This window comes from Plectropomus leopardus, chromosome 1, assembly GCF_008729295.1.
Source record: "Plectropomus leopardus isolate mb chromosome 1, YSFRI_Pleo_2.0, whole genome shotgun sequence".
Classification (NCBI taxonomy): Eukaryota; Metazoa; Chordata; class Actinopteri; order Perciformes; family Serranidae; genus Plectropomus; species Plectropomus leopardus.
The window spans coordinates 35,651,616-35,676,423 of NC_056463.1; the positions used below are offsets into that span (position 1 = coordinate 35,651,616).

Consider the following 24,808-nt stretch of genomic DNA (forward strand, 5'->3'; position numbering starts at 1 on the left):
CAACTTTACTTGCTTGTGGAGGCACATAATCGTAAGGCGGTAATTGTCTATAGTTTACCTTAAAAAATGTATTTTTATAAATATGTTTTATCAAAGAGAGACAAGAATGTTCATAACAACACAGATCATCAGCTTTAATTCAAACATTTGATATTTATTTATTTCAATGCATTTTTAAATTTTTTTTTGGCAAAAGAACTCACTGAAGCTCACCTACGGATTTCCTGCAGTTCTTTTACTGGTGTTAGAATGATTTTTTTTTGGTTACTTAATTATCATTTTATTTTTCTGTCATTGTCAGAGGCAGTGCTTTTTAGTGCTTTTTTAGCATTTACTATTGTTGATGTGGTAGTGAGTTCCCTCAGTGACTATGCCTGGTGCTATATTTATAGTTGTACTGTATTTGCCTTATGCCTTGTTGTATGTTGACCATGGTGGCAAAATAAGTTTCCCCTTTGGGCATGAATTATCCTGTCCTATCAAAACTCAATACACATATCATATAAAACCCTGTGGGGAAAAGAGAAGATCGACTACTTCAACAAAGGCTCATTAACTTGTGCCAGTGGTCAGCTGCTACTTTAACTGATCACAAAGGATGAGATTCCGTCAGGATCGGCTCAGTAATTTATAAAGATCATTCTGCATTAACTTCAAGAGAAGTAATCTGGTGTAACTGTGTAGAAACACAACACATGCAGGCCAAATATAGTTGTTTATCTCCAGCTGTCAATGCTCAAAGCAAAGTACTTGGTTTGTCATGCTGAGGTTTAGTATCAGCGACTGGGCTTGTATTTGTAACGTCAGTAGCTCTGTGTTGATAATATCAACTTCTCTCATCAGTGGGTGATTTCAGAGAGGAGCACAGGTCCTTCTCCCTTTATTACACACAGTCTTATTGTAGCTGTGTATACAGTGCAGGAGACTCAGGCAGAAGGGAAACAGAGTAAATCAAGGCAGGTCTGGGAGACCCTTTGTAATTTGTTTTCATTGGACTGTGGGGACGTTTTGTTTGTGTAGGACACACATACAGCAAATAAAGCATTTGTCTGGTGGGGGGGGTGTTGGGTACCACCGCCACCAACCAATTTGATGGGCAGCTATGTGACCAGAGCCCTTATTATGTACAGTATTTCAAGATTTATAAGATGTGTGTATTGTGTGTGTGTGTGTGTGTGTGTGTGTGTGTGTGTGTGTGAGTTTTAGGGGCGAGTTTTGTTTTTCTGGCTTTTAAGGAGTGGATAAGTCAATACAGATTATCAAGCAGTGTTTTGAAAGATGGGCGTGAACTTGCACACACAGACAAAGCTACATGGATGAGCACACACGAACCTAACCCTAACCCCTCAGACACACACCCTCTGACATTCCCCGCACCACCGTGGGGAGTGTGTCCATGTGCAGGCATATCTAGTGTCTCAGACAACCACGAAGTACTTGCCTGTGAGTGAGCGTGCGTGTGATATTAGGTTTCTACATAACAGGTGGGATAGACTTTGCGTCATCTGTGATTGGATCAAAATATCACGTTTCGGTGAGTCTGTCATTAACCATCCCCCATCTCCCAGTCCTCCCAGTTACACACTCCCAGGGAACAGTAGGTCTCTAGTGTTGATGTCCTCCCCGCCTTCTGAGTACAAAGGCAAATCTCTGTCATGTCATCATGTTACAGAAGCTTTTTCTTGTCATAATTTTCTTAGTAGGCGGGTTTCCATGACAGATTTGCGCAAAAAACTTGAGCGATACTTTGGAAATGTCGATGAAACACAATTACGAGATGACTGAATTTCCATTGAGTGATGTTACACGACTTCTCCTCTGGTGATAACATTCCAAGAAGCATGGTGATGGATGTTCAAAACATTAGCAGGTTTATTTCTATTGCAGTCACTACATTAGCCGTCATTATTTCTATTTGAAGGCAACGTAGGCGTGTTATGCGAGCGATATTGAAAGGCAAGCCCTGTATATGTGAGAGCGGCCACCTTTGAGGGATTTCTGGGAGGAGATAGTCCACGATTTCACCGAGGAATTGTGAATTCAGAACTTGAGGGTGATCCGCTCAACTTTTGAAGAATTATGTGATGCAATAACATCTCTTGTAGCACCTGATACATCATGCACATAGCTATAGCAACATGTGACCTATAAAAGCCAAAAAAGTGTTCCCATTGCAGTTTTGCGAAACATGGCTTTTTCATATTGCCTGAAATACCACCATGCGAGTTTAAAAATTATTCGCAATTTCAATTTGTGCCATTTGAGGGTTAATGGAAACCTGCCTACTGATTATACAGAAAGTCAGTGGTGTCGTAGAGGGTATACGCAGATGTACGGGGTATAAGAGGGCTGCCCCTCGAAAGTCGTAGATTTGAATCATCAAAGACCCTCATTTGACTGAGATTGCTTCAAATCGATCAGTCATTCTTATTTTGTTTTTGAGATTTTATCCTGTATGTGTAGAAAAAGATACCAGGGATTAAAAGCTTAAAGCTGTTTCTCAAAAGTGCGACGCAAAAATGCAGTGCAGATTATGTATAAACAGCATGCCAGTTTTCTGCATAACTATGCACACTGGCTCTGGTGTGAATTGTCCATGTTGCCGTGTCCCATGATCTGCAAGTTTTGTGAATGAGGCCCAATTAGTATCCTTTTCTCACAACAAAAACTTAGAGATTGAATAAAACTGGGATAGTTGTCCATATCGTAGCGGGTTGAATATAAAATTTGACAAAACATTTATATGTAATATAAATGTATAAGGTATAAAGGGGTAGAAATAAATAAGTTTGTATGGCTTACTACTCCTTTTTCGAACATGTGATAATAAAAGTTAAGTGTCTTATGTATTTTTTGATCAAGATTGACAAATAGGTTTTGTATAGGCCTTTTTCAAAATCTTTTTTGTTCTTGTTTGCTTTCATTTTTGTGCTTTGTTTTTTTACATGTTAGAAATAAAGATTCATTCATTCATGTATTAATTCATTCAATGCCTAACTAACATTACCCACATGTCAGGCTCACAGAGAACAGAACCACATGCACAACTCTGAGACAGATCAGAAAACAGGTCTGGTTCACGAGTGTTCAGTCAGCCAGGCAAACAATTCCAACAAAGAGACAAACATCAGTCCAAAACTAACAAGCACACAAAAGCAAATGAAAAAAAAATGGCTTGAGCATTTGCTACACAAGACAAAGACAAACTGGCACAGAGGGACGGGAACACACAGCTTATATACACGAGGAGGATAACGAGACACAGGTGTGGCAATCAGACGCAGGTGAAACACATCAGAGGCGGGTAAAAACACAGGAGGGAAACCTGACAGCACGTGGGGACATGACATGACTTGAGACAGAGACTAACAAAATAAAACTAAAACAGGAAATGGACAAAATGATAATATAAACAAAAACATGACCCTACAAAAGCATGACAGGAACAATATATATTACAATATATTGCAATTTATTACCTTTTTTTAAATGCAAATCCTTAATCAACGTGTTTTTTATCGAATAAGACAAACTTTTCAGCCCCTTCATGTCACTTAAGTCATTTTTTTAGACTAAAACATTTTTTTTTTTTTTTTTATTATTCTAGCAGGCCACCAAAGTTTATTTTGTTTTGGCAATATTAATCATTTACGCACAAAATAATGTGATACTATGCTACATCAATTTTTGCCCCAACCCTAGTACTTTGAAATGGCTTTAATTGTGGACACAACTTGTCAAATGGTAAATACTTATTTATTGATTCATTTATTTATGTATATATTAATTTATTTTTGATGTTGGAAACTTCAGTAATATATATCTAATGAGTTTTGATTCAAGCAAGTTGGTATCACAATATACAGATATATGATATATGTAACAGTTTCCTTCATGTTTTTCTTCGTGTCTGCAGGCATGGCTGAGGATGTACGGTTACTTGCCCCAGGCCAGCAGGCAGATGTCCACCATGCGATCAGCTCAAATCCTGTCCAACGCCATCAGCGACATGCAGCGGTTCTACGGCCTGGAGGTCACCGGACAGATGGACCCTCAGACCATAAGGTTAGCAGGAATTAACCAGGATGTTTTTGTTAATTTAGACTAACACCCATATAAAAAAAAACATATGGATCCGCCCTCAAGACCCTGTCCTGCAAAACATTTTGTATTCCAAACTTTAGTTAAACTTTTAATTTTAAGCTTTGAAAAGCCCAGGAATTTTTTTTAGTAGGATGAATTTGCTTCAAATTTAGAGATGTGGGATGTGTATGATTTGCCAGTCAAATCCTCAGTTGCTTTAGAGGAGCAGGATCAGTAGCCAGACTGCCTGAGGCAGCTCACAGGTACACCTTAAATTAAACAAAAAGAACACAGACATCAAGAGGAGAAACTAGGAGCTTTAACGTCCTGCTTCCCTTCATCTCTTCTCCGGTGTGCTCCTTCCTTTAACACACATACACATAAATCTGTTCCCTGCTTCTGACTTCTTTCAACTCCGTCAGTGCCATGAAGAGACCCCGCTGCGGTGTGCCTGACAAGTTTGGAGGCCAGATCAAAACCAATGTGCGGCGGAAACGCTATGCCCTTACAGGACATAAATGGAACAAGAGCCACCTCACTTACAGGTAACAAATGTTTTGCTTTTAAAGAAAATCTGATCTGCCACAATAGACTGTGCAAGCAATACGTGGCTACTGTAGAAAATTATGCATTCAAGTTGGGATTCATTCATATTTTTCATTTCCGTTGAGGAAATGTTTTAAAGATTATTTTCCCTCTTCCCCCTCTTTGTTCCCACAGTATCCAGAACTACACCCCCAAGATCGGAGAGTATAACTCATATGAAGCCATCCGTCGGGCGTTTAAAGTCTGGGAGAGGGTGACCCCATTGACCTTTGACGAAATTCCCTACCAGGAGATCAAATATGGACGCCGCAAGGAGCCGGACATTATGATCTTCTTTGCTTCGGGTTTTCACGGAGACAGCTCTCCTTTTGACGGGGAAGGAGGCTTCCTAGCTCATGCCTACTTTCCTGGACCTGGAATGGGCGGGGACACACACTTTGACTCGGATGAACCGTGGACCATTGGAAACCAGAACGTACAAGGTAAACGGTTACTGTCAGCACTATTTGGAATGTTTGTGGACTTTGTAACAAGAGAGTAGGGGTCAACAGATTATCGGCCCAGCAGATTTGGGGCCAATATTTGACATTTTGCCGTTTATCTGTATCAGTGTTTAAATTAATTAAAAAGTGCAAAGAAAATGTCAGCATAGGAGGAACTTTCACTTTGAAAGGGAGCTATTTTTATTAATTTCTTTTTATTTAAATTTCCACTTGACTTTATAAAAGAAGTTGCTGGGAACTTGCTTTATATGATGTTGAAAGTTATATTCCAAATTTCAAAATATTGACAGGATTATTGTCACTTTTATTGTAAATGCATATTGGTTCCAAATATTAGTTAACAGTCTCAGTGATTACTAATAATCGGTATCGGCCCTGAAAAACCAATCTCAGTCGACCCCAACGAGAAAGTATTAATAACAACGAGAAAGAAAGCCATGTTCAGGATATATAAACACCTTTCTAAGAGGTTTTTAGGGAAAACATCTGGCATCAGGTGGGTGGATGTTTTGCTGCACATGGCGTGTTGGTGTGTCTGTGTTTATGTATGTGCGGCCACACAGACAGCTTGCTGCGAAATAAAGCTTTTTGTTGAGGGCAGACGCAGTCATTTCTTAACTTTCAGGTGGAAATGAGGACTGAGAGGTTTTTAGGGCCTGGATCATCTCTGTGAGTGTTCAGCTGATGGACAGTTTGCAGCAGTGCACTCATGCCATGTTGTTCAGGTTGTAATGGATCTGTGTAATAGATTGCAAACAGCTGTCCCTGTCGCTTTCCTCCACACCTAACTAGAGTTGGCATGGCTCGGCCAGCTACATCATCTCTCATTTGTCAGGCTGCGCTGCTCCGTTTACCTCTGTTAAAGTTCTGAGTCGACATTTGGTGACATCACAGTCTTAGCCCTCATTGTGCACCTCATTATAGTAATCAAGTGGTGCCAACAATTTTAAGTAACACACTAATCGATGAAGTTTGTACTTGTGAGCTTTTGAGAACTTGACCCTTCAAAATCAGGAGTGACATCACTTTTCATGAGCACCTTTCAAACTATATTTATAATCATCAAAAATTCATATTTACAATTATTTTACAAAATTATTATAATTTTTAAGCACTTTTTCCCAGTTATTTTTTCAGTTTAATTTAATTTAATTTATTAATCTGAGACTATGTATTTAATTCTATTTATTTTTAATTTCTTTTATTTAAAATAATTTTAGGCAATTTTATTTTACCTTTGACTAGTTTCTTGGTTATTTCTGGGTCAAATCTTTCATTACTCATAGCCTTCTTTCCATGTTTTTGAAAGAAATCAAGTCAACTTGCTCAAGTTTCTAGGGGTTAATTTTGCTGAATTGATTGCCTAAACCCATGCCTAACCTTTACACCTTCCTTAAGATGAACCCTCAACCCAATTACAACTCTTAGTTCAGCAAAAACTACTCATATGCAGAAGAGAGGATTAATGCAAAATCCTTATTTTTAAGAGCTCTTCCTCTTCTGGCTTTGAACCCATTAACCCTGCTGACTAGAGGGTTTTTTTTTTGAGACAATGGACTTCCTTGCCCTGTTATCAACATACACACAGCAGACACAGACAGCTCAACTTTGTGTGTGCGCGTGTATGACCGTGCATGTGTGTATCTGTGTGATCAGCTGTGTGTGGGATGTGTAGCAGGACAGATCACAGGGACGGTGGAATGCCACAGTAAGTGGGAGTGTGTTCCACTTGGGGAGATCTGTAGACTGCTCCCTTTGTTGCACCACGCTACTTAAACAGCTCAGAGGCAAAGTCCAACCAAATTACAAACCGCTCTGACACTAGTTAGACACATATCTAATTAGTTGAACTTTTCGCAGACAGAGTCCTCATTTAACTCCAGCATTTTTGCTGGCCTCCAGTTGCACTATTGCTAAAATGAAGCCCTTGTCCTTTGTTATTTGTTTTTTTTTTACAGCTGGCAAAACTTTGATAGATGCAGATTGATCCATCAGTTTGGATGTGTGGTAATCATGTTTCTTCTGCTCTGACCTTCAGAGCATGAACAATAATTAAGCTTTTTTCAGTTCACTGTTTAAGGCAAATGGTGATCAAAATGCTGATCTATGATTCTAGCTTGTTAAATATAAAAAAATGCTACCTCTCTCTTCTGATATAAAAATAAATCAAATATCTTTAGGTTTTTTACACTGTTTGCCAAGCAAAGCAAATTATTTGAAAATATAATTTTTGGACATTTTTTAGACTAAATGAAGATGATGATGATGAATCAGACAAATAACTGATTTCTTTATCAGCAGTGACAACAGTCCTTAGTTGCAGCTCTAATAGCATTTTCAAACATGTACTGAAACATCATCTTTGCAGTATTGATTCAGAATTGGGATATTATAGGGGCATTCCTCCAAAACTGCCACTGTTCTTGTGCTGGTGCAAACAAAAGTAAAGGAGACTGTACCTGAACCCTGACATGGAAATGTAGAATTGTATGAGAGCCACATGACATGATGAAAATATGCAATATATTATAACCTTTTTGAATTTTCCAATAATGATAATACTCACGATAAATGAAAAGATATTAACCCTATAAAACCTGGAAAGAAATGTCTGACAACTTGCTAAAAAAATCTTATAAAGTGATAAGAAAATCATCTGAAATTTAGCTTGGGGGGATTTTTTTAGACTTAGACTTAGACTTAGACACGTTTATTTATCCCACTTGTGGGAAATTAACTTGTCACAGCAGCCGTATGTACAGAAAAAAATATATAAAAATATCAATATATACAAAATATAAAATATAAAATATACAATAGTGCAAAAATAGGCATGTATCAAGGAAAACAAAAAATGTACAGGTTGTAAATACAAAAGTCAGAGAATGCAACTTATTATTGTAGTGAGTCCAGGTTATTGTTGGCTCAGGCTGGTGTTGTATAGCCTGATGGCCGATGGAAGGAAGGACCTGCGGTAGCGCTCCTTCCTGCAGCGTGGGTACCGCAGTCTGCTGCTGAAGGAGCTGCTCAGGTCTCCCACAGTCTCATGAAGGGGGTGAGAGGGGTTGTCCATGATGGATGTCAGCTTGGCCAACATCCTCCTCTCACCCACCTCCTCGATGGAGTCCAGGGGACAGTCCAAGACTGAGCTGGCCCTCCTGACCAGCTTGTTCAGCCTCTCCCTGTCCCGCTCTGTGCTTCCACTGCCCCAGCAGACCACAGCATAGGAGATGGCTGATGCCACCACCGAGTCATAAAATGTCCTTAACAGAGTCCTGCTCACACTGAAGGACCTCAGTCTCCTCAACAGGTGGAGACGACTCTGGCCCTTCCTGTACAGGACATCTGTATTGTGTGCCCAGTCCAGTTTGTGTGTGAGGTGAACACCCAGGTACCTGTACTTCTCCACGATCTCAATGTCCAGGCCCTGGATGTTCACCGGTACAGGCTGAGGTGGTTTCCTCCTGAAGTCAATCACCACCTCCTTTGTCTTGCTGGCGTTGATGCTCAGGTGGTTCCGTTTATATGATATTATCAAAAAACTAAGTGAAAACACACACAAAAAAAAGAAATTAAATCTATATGTATTTTTTTATACTTTCTTGTGGTCATTTTTGTGGGGTTTTTTTGGGTCATTTTAAGGTAATTTTTATTAAGCTTCTCATGCCTTTGAAAGAAATCAAGCCAATTTGCTCAGGTTTCAAAGGGTCAAACTGAATTCTGTCTGTCTGCTGCTTTCAGTATTCGGCTAAAATACAACAAATTGCTTTTGATTTAAAAAAAATGAAAGGAAATTATTTCTAACATTCTTTTATTGAACTTATTAAACACTGAACACAAAAAATACTCTGGTAGTCTTTCAAAATGCTCCAAAAATCTCTGAGTGCAACATCGCTGTGTTTTTTGATGTGTTTACGTGAAAATTCACATTGTGATAATGATTAAAAAAGCAATATTTTTTACATCCATAAATTGTATATAGTAAGAAGTGAGGCCTGATGAGCCATGTTCAAGTCTCTGGTGGTCCTGCTGAAGTGTCCTTGAGTATAAGATAGTATCAGCTCTGACCTTTGACCTCCATTTGGCTGGGATCAAACAGAAACAGACTTTAGCTAATGGATCAATAATTGCACATAAAAAATGTATATGCTGTTAAAAGCACAAATCCATGTCATTCGTTCTTTGCAGTTATTCTTTCCCTTTCCTTGACCTCAGTGTATTTGTCTGTAAGGAGTAATTGTAATGGGCTGAATGTTTTTTGGTGTAAATCTTGTGATGCACAATGTGATTAATCAGCCTTCCTGGAACAGATAACTTGCTGACTTGCACACTCAAACACACCTCACGCAGATGAAACACTGAAGGCTAATAGCGGTAAAAGGTCAGATGATTTGTGCTTCTTTGCAGTCTGATGAGGAGAATGTGAGTCAGTCAACTGCACAAGGCAGAGCAAATGACTTGGAGGGTGCATGCTGGTTGTCAGGGTGCTGCTTTAGTCTGTGTGTCCATCATAGGTAGTCCCCTCGGCTGCTGATGAATGAGCTGTGAGACACGATAAACAAGTGGACAAAGCTTCAAAGACTGGAAATAGTGCTGGAATGACGAAATATGTGTGTGTGGGGGAGTCAGAACGGCCTGAACTTTGCAGAGACTTTTAAAGTTTACACTGTCCAACTGAATGGTTGTCACAGTTACCTCACAAAGGCCTCTTTATCTGCTCTCAGTGCTCTCCCTCTGTCTCTCTTTGTTTCCATCCTCAGCTATCTCTGGCACTCTGTCTTGCCCTCTGCTGTTTTCTCTCCTTGAGTGTGAGCTGCAGCTTAGTACACCATGAGGACGTTCATGTGACTCTGAAATTATCGATGGTGGAGGAGATGAACTGTGTGTGTCCGTGTGTGTGTGTGTGTGTGTGTGTGTGTGTGTGTGTGTGTGTGTGTGTGTGTGTGTGTGTGTGTGTGTTTGTGTTTTTGCGAAAAGGAAATGAGGAGATGCACAAGGACAGGCATCCACAGCATCCCCCCACTTTCCCCTTGAATGCACAGCAGTGACATCACCAAGTCCCAGTCCCCTAATAGCATGATGTCACTTGCACAAATCTGACCAATCAGCATGGGCATTCTCATGGAAAAAAAAAAAAAAAGCCTTGCAAGGTCAAAGTTCACAGAGAGCAGGGCTGGGCAACAAAGAGGTATTGACCAAGAGGAAGTACCCAAATGTTTGCTGGCTTCACTTCAAAGATGAACTAATAGGAATATGTTGGTCAATTCTGCTTTTGTTCTACCAAAAACAAAAGTCCATTAGATGTGCTAGAGAGGAAGTTGATGGTGTGGTCAGTGGTCAGTGTGTCACAGCTCTGTAGCAGATTTGTTAGTGTGTAAATGTTACAGTGGCAGTGGACAAAAGCATCCTTTGACTGGTATAAATGTTTGAAATGTATGTTGATTCATATCAGCCATCATTAGCATGCCTGCCTGTGATTTATGTGTCAGATCTATGGAGATGTTTATTGACATCGTAACTGGGAGAGAACCATGAGGAGCCATTCTTATACATTGACTGTGGGGATTTATTAGGGCTTTCAGCTCTCTGTTATGCAGTAAATGTTTTTCATAACACGCACATGTTTGAATACAGATGAACATGCGTTTGTACTCAAACAGTCCCTTTTTGGAAACTGATTGTAAAACAATAAGTGCATTTTCTCAAATTTCCTATCTTGTGTCTTTGCTTTGTGATTTCCACACAGGTAATGACCTCTTCCTGGTGGCAGTCCATGAGCTTGGCCACGCCCTGGGTTTAGAGCACTCCAACAACCCATTGGCCATCATGGCTCCCTTTTACCAATGGATGGAGACGGACGACTTCCAGTTGCCTGAGGACGACCGGCGAGGCATACAGCAGATCTATGGTGGGATGTTATTTATTGGATCACTCTCCTGGTGTCCAGTGTGTACAATTCTTAGTGTGTTGAATCATGCAGACAGACAAAATTCTGATTTTTTTTTACCATTGAACGGGCTGTTTTACCATGTTTCCACTCTTGATGCTAAGCTGAGCTAACCTTCTCATTGTATCTGTCTGTTTTTAACCCTTGGCAACCTGTGCAAATTGGTTTGATTTCTCTCTAAAACATGGGAAGATGGGAATGGGCAACTTAACAAAACATGAAATTAGTAAAAAATGTTATAAGAAAATTATCTGTAAATAGGTGAAAAAAGACAACAAAAAAAAGAAAAGAAAAGAAAACTATTAAAAATATATGTTTTTTTCTGTAACAAAATTATATCTTTATTAATTATTTGAAAAAAGTATTTATATTATAAATAATCAAGACTTAAATTATTTTTGTGCTCCCTTTCGCCCCCTTTTTTATTACTAATATTAAGGTCATATTCTTGTCACATTTTAGTGATCGTTTGAAATTTCTAGGACATTACTTACTAAGGTGATGATTTGGTAATTGCCTTTTTTAGACAAGATTTCTTTTTTTTTCAAATAAATAAACAAACCATTTTGCTCAGATTTTAGAGGACAATTAAACATACTGTATGAGACTTAAATCAATCATTCATCGAACTTCCTTAATAAAGTGAGTAAGTGTAACTCCCAAAATGTCAAACTATTCCGTAAAGATTTCAGCATTTTTGACTTTTAACTTTGATATTAACATTTCCCGAAATTTCAACCTATTTGTAATGTAAACGTGATCTCTCCCTCATTTAATTAATTAGGCAGTTCTGAGCCTGATGCTTTAGTTTTGTCTTCTTTTTTTTGCTTCTGTCAGCCAGTCCTGCAATTATTTTGTCATTATGTATAATGTGATACAATATGTGTAACCCACTGTGTTTGTTTGTCTCTGCAGGTCAACCAGACAGCGGCCCTACCCAAGCACTACCCACCGTGACCCCCCGCCGCCCGGAGCCCAGACCACCGCAACCACCTCCCCGGCATCCTGATCGCCCCAGGACCACAGAAAGACCAGATCACTATGGACCCAATATCTGCGAAGGAAACTTTGACACTGTAGCGATGCTCCGAGGAGAGATGTTTGTTTTCAAGGTAAATGGTTTAATAAGGAATCAGGAATTAGCGTCATTTTACCTTCAGGCCCAGCCCTCTATCTTGATCTATGCTGTGAACATTAAACATTTGATGTTTATTGTACCTTCACAGTGGTTTATTACATGTCCTTGCTTGGGAATTCTGGCAGCTTCCAGCAGAGGAGCTGTCCTGACAAGTTAACTGGGTCAATAAATTAGTTATACTTTTCTGTAGAATCATTTTGAAACAAATGGCGTGTGCACAGCCAACAAGGGCTCTGTTTTCAATCAGGTCCTTGTGGATTGTAAACCAACGGGGCCTGTGTTTTTTATGAGACGGAACACTGTTAAGAGGGCGTGGTGTGATCAGGTGTTGGCCTTAAAGAGCCTCTGGACTCACACTAAACCTTCACGAGCTCTGAAGCAGCAGTGAGCTATTAGCCTACAGGTCATTTCACTGTTGGCTGCAGTTTCTTTCAGCTGGGTTGTATTTTTTTTATTGAAGGTCTTGTAATATTAAGCAACTCAGCCCTTTGGTCATGTTATGATACAGCTGCTAAATTATTTACCTATCGTGGATGTTCTTGTTCAGTGTCGATGATGTAAGAACTTCAAGTGTTCATTTTTAAAGTTGAATTAACTGAAATTACTACAGCAGTTTAGTTTATTTACTTTATTGAATTAGGACAGTGCACATTAATCATCAGCAGTAAGCATCAGTGTAAATGTGCCGGAATTAGTGCAATTGCTAAATTTAATCCGTCCTAAAATAAGTACCATGAAAAACAGTTACACAAATAGTTCACGTATGTGTAATATGTCATTACAAATGGACATATTTCATTCAAATAACATAACTACCTTTAATTAACATATTAATAGCCAAAAAAGCCCTTGGGAACAGGCATCAGAGAAGCAAGCAGTTTATGTTGTTGTTTTCAACCAATGTTAGAGGTTTTTTTTTTTTTTTTTTAAGGTTAAGTAGCTGTCACAGTCCCTATTATGTGCCGGTAGTTTATTCCATGAATGTGTGCCTCTAACAGGTACCACCATTTGACTAAATTTAGCCCCGCATCTCTGTATATTAAAGTCTCCACGAGTTAACGCTCTAATGTTTATTCCATTGTTGGTTTTTGTTTTTTCTTGTATATGAAATCAAGCTTATTCAAAACTTAAAAAAAGCAAACATCCAAGAACATCTGTTATCTATCAATGTCTAAAATATCATACTTATTTAGGATGTAGCAGTAATGAAAAAAAGTTTTCCTGTCTAAGATTTTGAGAGTTTTCTTGAAAAGAGACTTGATGGGTTTTAAAGTGCTTGCTTTTGTATGTGACCAAGTTGTATAACAGTTAAGTTGTGTAAGAAAATATCATACATGTAAGCTTTTTCGTGACTTTGAAGTGAGCAGTTGGGACTCCTCTTCTCCAGGGTTTGTTCCGTGATGCTCTATACATAGTGCAGCTCATCAAAGATAAGCAGTGATGTGTTTCAGGGAGAGAGGTCAGAGGAGGTGTCCAGTGTTGGCAGCGCTGAACCCTGAAGAGGTTGGCAGATATTACACAGAGCTGGACAGAGAACATCCAGGGTTTAATGTAAAGGAGCTTCAGCTTTACTTCCATTAAATGTCGTCATGATATCTAAACTTTTTGGCATTTCACAGGGAACCGCAGTGGCAGGGACTCAAACAGCTGAAGATATAAAACAGTATCAAAAAAAATAATGAGTCCCCACTGTCCCCACAAACACACAGAGATCAGGCTATGAATATCTCTTATCTCAGACTATAAGTGTGTCTGACGCTGACCAGTAGTTATGGGGCTTGGCCTACAGCTGCCCGGGCAAGTGCTGCACACTTTGAGACAGTTATATCTGTGCTCTCCAGTTTCATCTCAGCCAGTAATGTCTGTGTTCTTGGGTTTCATTCACAGTCATGAAGCTAGTCTAGATAGCATTAATCAGTGTCCAAAATTAACTTTTTTTCCGTCTTTGCCCACCAGTGATGATAAAAAAATCTGCCTCAGGGTAACTGCCTCAGGCTTTAAAATAATATTGCAATATTTTTTTGGCTATATCATGATACACAATACAGATCATGATATTTTCAAATCTCCTGTATTAATTGTAGACTACTAAAATACTAAATTATAACATGAATGATAATTACTATCAAGTTTAATAAAGTAGCTACTGCCATATAATAAAGTTAACTAAAGTGCTGTTATAAAACACGTAAATAAAATAGTTATGATTAAGTTAAATAAAGCATTATTCTAGTACTGTTATAATAAAGCTAACTAAAGTACTGTTATCTTAATGGCAAATAAAGTACTGTTGTAGCAAAGTTAAATAAAATAGTTATAATGAAGTGAAATAAAGCACTCTTATAATTAAGTTAAATACAGTACTGTTAAAAATAATAATACATTTGAATAAAGTACTGTTGTGACTGTAAGTACTGTAAGTGAAATAAAACATTTTTGTAGTAAAGTTAAATGAAGTACTATTATAGAAAGTTAAATAAAGAATTGTTATAATAAAGTTAAATAAAGTACTGTTCTAACAAAGTTAAATACAATAGTTATAATGAAGTAAAAAAAAAAAAAGTAATGTTCTAAAATATAGAATAGTGAGAATAAAGTTAAATAAAATCCTGTTCGAATAAAGTTTAATAAAGTACTCTTGCAACAAAGTAAAATAAAATACTTTTAGAATAAAGTAAAATAAATACTGTTAGAATAAAGTTGAGAGAACCGAACGCCAAATTGAGTCTCACACCGGTGGCTAAAACCAGCAAAAATGATGTTACAGTTTACAGTAGTTTTACATATCCCACATGGAACAAGCCATGATACACAGAGTATTTCAGATTTATCTTCCACCCTTAATTGCAATCCAAGCTTTTGTTGATGGTTTGTTGTAGTGAGCTGGTCCGGCTCAGTGTGCAGATGTATATCCCACAGACTAGCTCATCGCTGCCTACTACTGTATGAGTAGGAGGAATCTGTAGCACATCAGTACCACTCTCTCCTCTCCACAGAGTGCTGTCTTTTACAAGAAGAAAGAAGCTGTCATTTCTTTTATTCTCTTTTAGTATGTCCTCACAGCAGAGGGCTGGACATAAAGACAATCAGCAGAGCACACAGAGCAGCTTTCAGTATCGAGACTCCCACACTGAGATCTGCTCTGTTCGGCTGAGGACTAATATGGTCAATTCGCTCTTAATCTGGTCAACGCAAGGAGCTGTCAGACCACACAGATCGAAGAGCAGGCAGTCTGGTCGGTTCAGCCCTCTTCTGTTTCTCTCAGCTCTCACCAACACATCTCCATTCTCTTCCATTCCGTACCGAGCCGCGCCATCTCGTGTGCCAGAGTGTCCTGCGTGAAGGACAAAACTAGGCGAGCTTGCCAGAAAGAAGCAGCACTGAGCATTTTAGCGTTACATTATCCAGGACGAGCAGGGCCACTGACTCACCACTTATGAATGAGTCTGAGGGCTACTGGTGTAAATCTATCTGTGCGCAGCATAAAGAGAATATATGAATGTTATGCGTTCGAATTAAAATGTGTTAGTAGTGATTTCCCTTGTTCTGCTGACTTGATGCTGAAATCACTTTAACAGTTCTTTGCAGAAGTTATCTTGTATCAAGCAGTGATCAACAGAGTGCAATAAGGGGACATGATAAAGCCACCAGAGCAGAGACTGACTATTATTAGCCTGCCAGTGCTCTGCTATTGTTGGTTTATTGTACGTTCTGGTCTAGTTATCCTGCAGACCTTAGTTTGCCTGGCATGATGACCATGAAGCATTTGCACAGCGCTGTCGGACCTCAGTGGGTCAAATAGTTAGAATCACTTGACTAATGAAAAGTGTTATGCCCAGCTCCTTCAAGAGCATAACAAAGAAGGGAGCGCCACACAGTAACCTTTTAAAGTAAGAATACATTTATTAAAGATAACACAACAAAAGCAAACTAAGATGTAGAAGTAGAAGTAGTCAGTAGTGAGGTGGGAGTGTTGTGTGCGTGAAGTGTGTGAGTGTTAACTTAAACAAACACAAACAATCTAAACAAAAACCATGTTGTGTGTCTGAGAGGCTCCAGCTTTCCAGGAGGGAGAAACAGAGCCCTCTTGGGAGTGGCCGAGCTTATATAGACTGGTGGCAGGGGAGGTGAAGCCCGGAACGAGGTGGGAGGGGCCAGTCAAGCATGGAGAACCTGAAAGTAAAAAGCACAGGCAGGCCAAACGGGAGCTGACAAGTGGCCCAGTGGCATCACAAAAGAGAATACCTTTTTTTTTATAGCAGGTACCTGAACATCAGCTGGGCAAGGGGATATACAGTAAATGAGAGATGACGCCATAAGTTTTGAACTTATTCGTGTATTGGTTCTGATTTATTAGTATGCAATGAGTCTCAGAGAGTCTCAGGTTACAGAAAATGAGTGAGTGAATGAATGAATGAGTCTTAGCCAATAATTAAAGGAATGCTTCACCCCCAAAATGATCATTTGCATATCAATTATTTACTCTGTGTTACACTGACTTTGAAAAAGAAAACTTAATTTTTTTAACATGCTTCCACGGAGAAGAAAGAATCCAAAAAAAGAGAAAACTGTTGATGAATTGAAATAAATGGGGACCACGTTTAACAACAGCAAAACTATTTAAAAACATTAGTTTACACACTCTCACACAACTCATGCAGTATAATCCCAGTCGCATTCATCCAGTCCTATACTCAGTGCTTCACAAACATGCATTTTTGCTAAAAAACATACTAGTTAAAACATAAACAGTCTCACGCATGGATGAGGTACATGCCTTGGCAAGCACTTATGTTTGAGCTTTGCCTGTGCTTTCCATTGAAATCCCACCTTCTAGCTCATTTATTGATCAGGAGTTGTGTGAAAACGTGATGTTTGATATAGTTTTACTGTTGTTAAACAAAGTTGCCTGTGGCTTCAATTCGTCAAGAATTTTCTCAGTTTTTGATCAAACATTTTGTCACAAATTCTGCGCAACACAGGGTGAGCAATTATACAAATATTTATTTTGGGGGTGAAGTATTTCTTAAAGAAAGACAAAAAAAGAGCAACTGGAGTTCTTCCAAGTTGTGTTTAACTGTGATAAAAAAATAATGCGAATTCAAACACATTCTTAAATTATGTCTCCTCAGGGCCGTTGGTTCTGGCGGGTGCGTAGGAACAGGGTTCTGGATAACTACCCCATGCCCATCAGTCACTTTTGGAGGGGTCTGCCTGGAGACATAGATGCTGCCTATGAGAGACATGACGGCAGGTTCGTCTTCTTTAAAGGTAAGCAGCAAACACACACGCATACATTTTTTGTGGATGAAGACAGAGATTTAGATTTACTTGCATTGAAGGTCACACTGGTCCGTACCTTGCTGCATGTATTTATATTGTTGGTTTTGTAACAGAAAACAAGCTTTGCATCACCTGAGGTCACCAGTTTTACGTTTGGTAAATACGTTTCTTGTATACTTGTTTATGTTGTCTCCACATAAGTTAGATGAAGCAATTGTGACACCAAAATGAAAACATTACAGTGACTAGTGGGGGGTAAAAAAATCAAATGGCCTGAATGATTATGACTGATCGCTCATTACTCATGACTGTAAAGGGAATATGCAGTGGAATACCATAGTTTGAAAACTGACTGCTATCAGTGTAAATGCCTAGCACAGGCAGTGCAAGTCAAGGTAGGTGTCTGGTTTATAACTTGAAACTCTCATGAAAAATGTGATTGTTTAAACACCAATCATAAAACAGGCCAGTGAAATCATTTTTCACATCCCGGCCCCCTGGCTACATCTGTGTTGTGTGTTCATTCAGTAACCTCTGGTTAAGGTAGGTGTCTGCTTTATAACTTGAAACTCTCATGAGACTCACACACAAACTTCTGTGGCTCGGGGGAAGCAGACATTAATGAGTTAAATGCACAGACAGGAGCAGCCTGGCTGCACTGTTGTTCATTCACAGTATACATTAATTGTTAATAATCACAGAACATTATTTTAAAAGCTCACAGCAGGTGTCAGTTTTCATTTTGCCCCTAATTTAACATGCTGTAGTGCTGCTCACATGTAAAGGAGCTGTCCCTTTTTTCCTCCTAATTTATTTCATTCAAATTGGAGATGTATGACTTTTTAAAATTTATTTTCAGACACACACTCATTTATTAAAAATTATTTGAAGTTTCTGTCAATACAAAGCCTCCTTTAAGGCTCATTCATTCATTTATGTTATTTAAAGCCTCGGAAAACACACTGAGGGGGAAGCCTCATTTTCAATTTGGCCAAGGTACATACAACATTTAACTTAAAAACAAATAAATACAGAAGAATACAAGGCTTTTACAGTATAAAAGCAAATAAACAAACCAAAAAAAGTTAGAGTCAGTTAGATGACCAATTAAACCATGTCTGTGTTATAACTGATACTACTACTACTACTAAGACTACTTCTACTACCACCACTAATAATGATAATAATAATAATAATAATAATAATAATAGTGTGATAGCATGAAAACATGTCATTTTCTGAGATGGTTGTCTTACTGTGAATATCTCATAGTGCTGCAACCCAACTATAAACAACAAGAGCAGAGAATAACTGGTCAGCTCCTGTACTTGTCAACTCCTGTTACCTTTTATCCTCCAGGTCTGAGAAGTACTGAATGATGTGTAATAATACTAACTATACTTCACTCTCATGCAATTGTAAAAATTCTTAAATTCTTATGGTACAACAGGAGCGCATCTGGTGTCCTTCAAACTACAGGTGCTCATAAGAGTAAAAACAGGAGGAACTTGAACTGTGGTAAAAAAGATCCAGGTCCAGGCACTCAGGATGGTTTGAAAAGCATAAAGGCCTTTAATTCATAGGGTTAAAACATTAAAAATCCTCCAACAGCTTGCACCTTCTTTAGGGCCTCAAGGCCTTTTATGCTTTTCAAATCATCCTGAGTGCCTGGACCCGGATCTTTTTTACCACCATTTCACAATTTTCTTAATAAGTTCCTCCTGTTTGTTTTGCTTTTTGTTTTTTTGTTTTTTTGGGGGGGGGTTCTTAAATGTGGTCACTTGTTTTGAAAGATCATCAAACTGATTGATTCACATTCACCTCTTCATCTATACCCTTATCTTAGCTTGTGAACTGCAACTTCTCCTTCAGGGAATGAAAATATCTGCTGTGTTTCTGGTTATTGTTGCTGTAAATACAGGCCCCGGGCTTGTTCCAAATAATCGTCTTCTGGTATTATTAGCTGTCACTTTTAGAGCACGACAGACTTTCAGTATCAACAATGGCTTTTGAGAATATGACCACTTTTGAAATTAGAGTACTAGCTGCCTTACAGTATGCAGGAAAGTAACATACAAACTTTGTCTCGCAGCACTGCTATGCTCAATGACAAACAACTCCAGTGTTTGGATTCAGTTTCCAGTGAAGCAATGCTGTTTACTCTTCTGTGCCAGTACACAATCAAAGTTAGATTCACAACATCTCACACAAGGTCTTACATACCGTATATAGCACAGGGTTCCTGCAGATCCTTAAAAAGTTTAAAAAGGCATTGATATAAAATAAGCCCTTAATTGGTATTAAAACGTGTTAAATTATTTTTTTCAAAAGTCTTATGAATCCTTTTCTCCTTTCCTTGACATTGCATTCTAAAAATTCAAAGAATTGGTAACATCTTTTTTTTTTTTTACATAATTTAATAAATTCCTCTTTTTAAACTCATTCAAGCAGTTGAATCTCACATTGAAAAACACCCATGAAACTAGACACAATAAAGCAAATAGATACTTTTATGATAATATATTCATTTTCTGCCATGTGTTTCACTAACAAAAGGGTTTTTATTTCAACATTTGACGCAGATAATCAAACTTTTCCACTGGAAAAAAGAAATTTAATGTTTTACGTCATAATAAACATTGGGCAAAATGAAAATTCTCTTTCTTCAATTTTGGTTATTAAAAAGAACAGTCTAAAACTTCCCAGTGGCATTAAAAGAGCCTTTAAAAGTCTGAAATCTAACTTGCTTCTAGCTGCAGGAACACTCTAGCAACATGTCAGCCATTTAAGGTAAAAATATTCTTCTCATTTCCTCTCTGGAGATAAGATAATGCAATGCTCCAGTTATGGAGGGTTCATATCTCTAGCATATGGAGCATAAATATACCCTTTTACATTATCTCCTGCATAGAAAAACCATCCACCATCTGGTTTCTTTTTTACAGCCTAAATACATTTATAATGCTCCATGGTCATTTCAAACCCCCATATCTTAATGCTGTCATATATTAACAATAAAACAGATTCTGGAACTTTTTTTCATCTTCTTCAGATTATGTTGCAGATATACATCCCCCCACCTCCTCGAGAAAGTAAGTGCATAATGTATTCTACATGCAGAATATGAATCTTTTTTAGCACAGCTCATTATTTGTGCCGTGAGTCACTGAGAATAGTCTTAACGGTGGATAAAGTTGGTGAACAAGAAAAGAACCTAGTCTTTAATGCAGCCTGAGTCTGAGAGCTTCAGGCTTTTGGGGCAGCTGTTGATGAGGAGGATGATGTCATCGGCAAGCCTCTCAGTGTGACACTTGGCTGCAAGCCATTAGCAGAGAGAGAACAAGAGGAGTGAAAAGGAAGGAAAGAAAAAAAGGAGGGAAGGACTGGCAGACCTGAGAGAAGGATAGACAAAGGCAGACTTTTAAATGGATCAATCAGAATAGTCAATGACTGTTTCAGCATGAAGACAGCAATCCTTTCTCAATCTGAGTTTCTTTTTATCCGTTCTTGTTCCTGTGGCCCTTAGCAAAATGTGGGCAAGTGTTTTTTGTTCTTGAGAATGCTTTGTGAGCTTTGTCTTGTGTGATTTTTTAGATAGACAAGTATCACAGCATACATTTTCACATCCAATCAGCAGAAACATTGGAAAATAAAACCCACAACTACAGTCTCCTGTTCCCTGTGGGGGGACGTTATTATCGTCATTCCCTGCTGTTAGACACACCAACAGTAAACATATTCTACACTGACAATATAGTCAGTGTTAGGTGTGCTGGCTGGCTGAAAAGTTGTTCCCAAATTTAATTTAATTAAATTTTATTTAGATAATTAGCTGAGACATTTTTTCTGCGTCCGCGCCAGCAATAGCTGTGGTCGGAGGCATTATATTTGCTTGTTGTCTGTCTTATCATTCCATTCTTGTAAATGCAATGTCTCTGGAATACCATGAGGGAATTTCTTCAAATTTTTATTTATAAATTTATTTTATTTAAAAAATTAATATTAATAATATTCATTACAAAAAATAACAAATACAAACTAACTAACAAAACCACATAACCCACATATAGGAAAAAAAAGAAGAAAAGAAAAAAAAAGCCGGACATAGAGACAACCATGTTTATCCTATAACAGTAACAAAAAGGAAAAAATGCACACAACAGTGACTTAAGTTGCCAGATGGGAACATCAGTATCTCTAATTATCTGGCCCCAGGTACTCTTTCTTCAAATTTGGCAAAAACATTCTCTTGGACTCAAGGATGAAGGGTTAGATTTTGGTGGTCAAGGGTAAAAGGTCAAGGTCACTGTGACTTTGCATCAGTCTTATCCTTGTGAATGTGATATTTCAAGAACACCTTGAGGGTTTTTTGGGTTTTTTTGCACAAATGTCCAATTTGTGTCAACAATGAACTTAGATTTTGGTGTTCAAAGATCAAGGTCACCATAACCTTGTGTCCTTCACATTCATGTGAATATTTGAAGAGGCCTTGAGGAAATTTTTCCAAATTGGGCACAAATGTCAATGAACCGAGTTAAATTTGGTGGTTAGAGGTCAAAGTCAAGGTCACTATGCTTTACAAAGTCTGTTTTTCACCATAACTCAAGAATTCACATGTAATTAAGATATTTTACATTAATGGCTGGGAGGATAAATTGATGAAGTGATGCCATCTTATGTTCAAAAGTAAGTTAAGTTCACATTTCTGGCCATGACTCAGTGTCATATGTCAGGAACAGAAGGGCAGACATTTGGTCAGATACTGAAATGGTGACATGTTTTCACAGATATGGATGAAAAGTGTAAGTGTAATTTGACTGGTGTGTAAAGGCATACAACTGTGGGGCGGTAATTCTCGTGTAATTCTTGTTCTTGTTGACTTAAGTCTTCTTGTTCCTGTGAATGCTTTGTGAGCTGACTTGTGTGATTTTGAGATAGACACGTTTCACAGCATACATGTTACATTCAGTTAGTGGTAATGGTGAACAATAAAACCCACAACTATCACAGTTTACATTTGGAGGAAATTGTTATCGTCACTTCCCACTCTCTGTTGTGCAAAACTGGATTTTTCAAAGCGGCGAGCGTCAAGGCCAGAGTTTAGAGGCCAAGTTTAAAAACTCTAAGTCCATTCTATGGATGCTGAACTGTTATTTGCCAAATTTAATTTGGAGATTTTTAAGTGAAAAAAAAGTCAAAATTTGGCAGAATCATCCTATTGATTAATGCAAGTTAATTTATATTAATGAGGATGAATGGATGGATGCATAAAGGGCCTAATGGATTTTGGAAATATTAGACATAAAATATTGGTATTTATTAAAAATCTATTTTAAAATGATGTATCCACTCATCTTACACAGCTGTTGTATTATCCAGAGATTTCACAGCTGTCTTTATCCCAAACAAGCCCAACTGTAATAGAAACCAAAGTGTTTATCCCTTTAGAGAAACATCGGTTTCACAGCAGGAAGAAATCAGATCTGTAGGTCACTGAAGCGCTCCGGCGTAGTTATGGAAAGTCATGGAAATAAGTCATGGGATTTTACATCAGGGCTGAGCGCCGCAGGAACCCTGGGAAGCATTGCATCAACCTCTTGTTCTCTCCAGATGCTGAGTGTAGAGCTTTCATTTTAAACAAGGAGCAAAGGGGCCGGAGGTGGGTGGGTGGATTGGTGGGTGTGGTGGTGGGGGAGAAAAGGGAGGGGAAAAGTGGAATTGAAGCCAAGAGGAGAGATGTAATGGTGCCAGGAGGAACGGAGTCCCCCTGTCTGACACAGTCAAACACAATAAAACCTTCCCTTCAGCGAGAAATCTGCTTCGGCCCGACATGAGACAAGGCGCTCCTAATGGATAATTACAAGCTAAACCAAAACTCCTTAGTCGATGATGAACTCATTTCTGCTGTGTTTCTTGATTGCTCGCCAGCAAATCATTATTGCTTTCATATAATTTACAAGTGTGTAAATGCTGGGTTGCTCTCTCTGATTGTCCCTATTGTTCTCTTTTTATTTCTCATTTAGTTTCAATTATTTGACATTTTCTGTGCCAGCAAATTAAAATGTGCGTGCATGAGCAGAGTGTGCACGGATACATCTGTTCTTGTGTCCGTGGACGTGTGTGTAATAAAGTGTACATGACATGTGCAGTATAATTGTGCGTGCTAACATTTTCCAGAGTCTATAAGGGCCGTGAGTGGGGCTGGATGAGGAATGTACAGATGTATGCACCATAAAGGATCATTAAGCACTTGTTCTCCTCTACTTGTCCTTTCCTCTCCAGCGAACAGATTCTGGCTTTTTAGGGAGGCTAACCTGGAGCAGGGCTATCCAATGGAGCTGGTTGATTATGGACAAGATATTCCGTACGACCGAATAGACACAGCCATCTGGTGGGAGCCGTCGGGCTACACTTACTTCTTCCAAGGAGACTGGTAACGTAGCCTTTAACCTGTCTACATCAATGTGAAATCCAGTGTCATTCACCTACTTCCCAGTTAGCCCTTTGAACTGGAGTGGCATCACTTTCACTGTGCTGCTTTTCAGACTCCTTTAGTATTAAAACCTTCAGAATGTGGGCAAATTGGTCCAATTTCTGTAACAATAAAAAAAAAAAAAAAACATGGTAAAAAAAAGCAATGAGACCTTAGCAAGAAATGTTCCACAAATTGCAATACATTTGTACTGTTTACTAATATTTGGTAAGTTTTGGGTCACAGTTTACTCTGTTTTCAAAGGGTTAATAAGTATATTATGTACTGGTATATCACTAGTTTGACCAGTTCTATGGCAGACTTTTACACATTAAGCTCGATCACAAAATTCAGAATGATTTGCATATGCCCAAATACATGGATGGCAGTCGTCATATTTATTTTATTTATTTATTTTGTAGCAATACTAGCAGTTTTGCTTTATGGAGGGGTGTGTTAGTTTGTCAGTCCAACACTTTTGCTTGACCAAGACCCCACAAAAGCTGCTCCCACTTACAGCAAGTCAAAAAAATCCAGAATCCAGATATATAGCACAGTAAACTTGGTTTACTGAAGTTACTAAAACTTAGAGATATAGATTTAACTCATCTTATTTTTAAGTTGCAACGTATTCACAAAATTAAGTAAATAAATTTAAATTTTAATTAAACTTAACAATTACATATAAAGTAAACCTAAATTAAGACTAATAGTTACATTTACCCACATTTTTTTCTAGTTTTTCTTTTTTTAAGTAGAATCAACTTGTCAGATTTTACAGTGATGTATGTATGAAAGATCAGCATTATGGTCGATGCTAGAATGGATGGTTTGGG

At 38.4% G+C, this 24,808-nt stretch overlaps 1 protein-coding gene across 1 annotated transcript in view; it reads left to right on the forward strand.

Moving 5' to 3' along the window:
- The window catches only part of mmp15b (matrix metallopeptidase 15b), a 41,764-nt gene that overhangs the window by 11,815 nt on the left and 5,141 nt on the right, over nucleotides 1-24,808 (forward strand). The window contains exons 2-8 of the mRNA XM_042484410.1: nucleotides 3,917-4,065; nucleotides 4,506-4,628; nucleotides 4,804-5,111; nucleotides 10,879-11,040; nucleotides 11,995-12,191; nucleotides 17,350-17,488; nucleotides 23,783-23,933. Of these exons, the coding sequence (XP_042340344.1) occupies nucleotides 3,917-4,065; nucleotides 4,506-4,628; nucleotides 4,804-5,111; nucleotides 10,879-11,040; nucleotides 11,995-12,191; nucleotides 17,350-17,488; nucleotides 23,783-23,933 (1,229 nt within the window). The remainder of the gene's footprint in view (nucleotides 1-3,916; nucleotides 4,066-4,505; nucleotides 4,629-4,803; nucleotides 5,112-10,878; nucleotides 11,041-11,994; nucleotides 12,192-17,349; nucleotides 17,489-23,782; nucleotides 23,934-24,808) is intronic.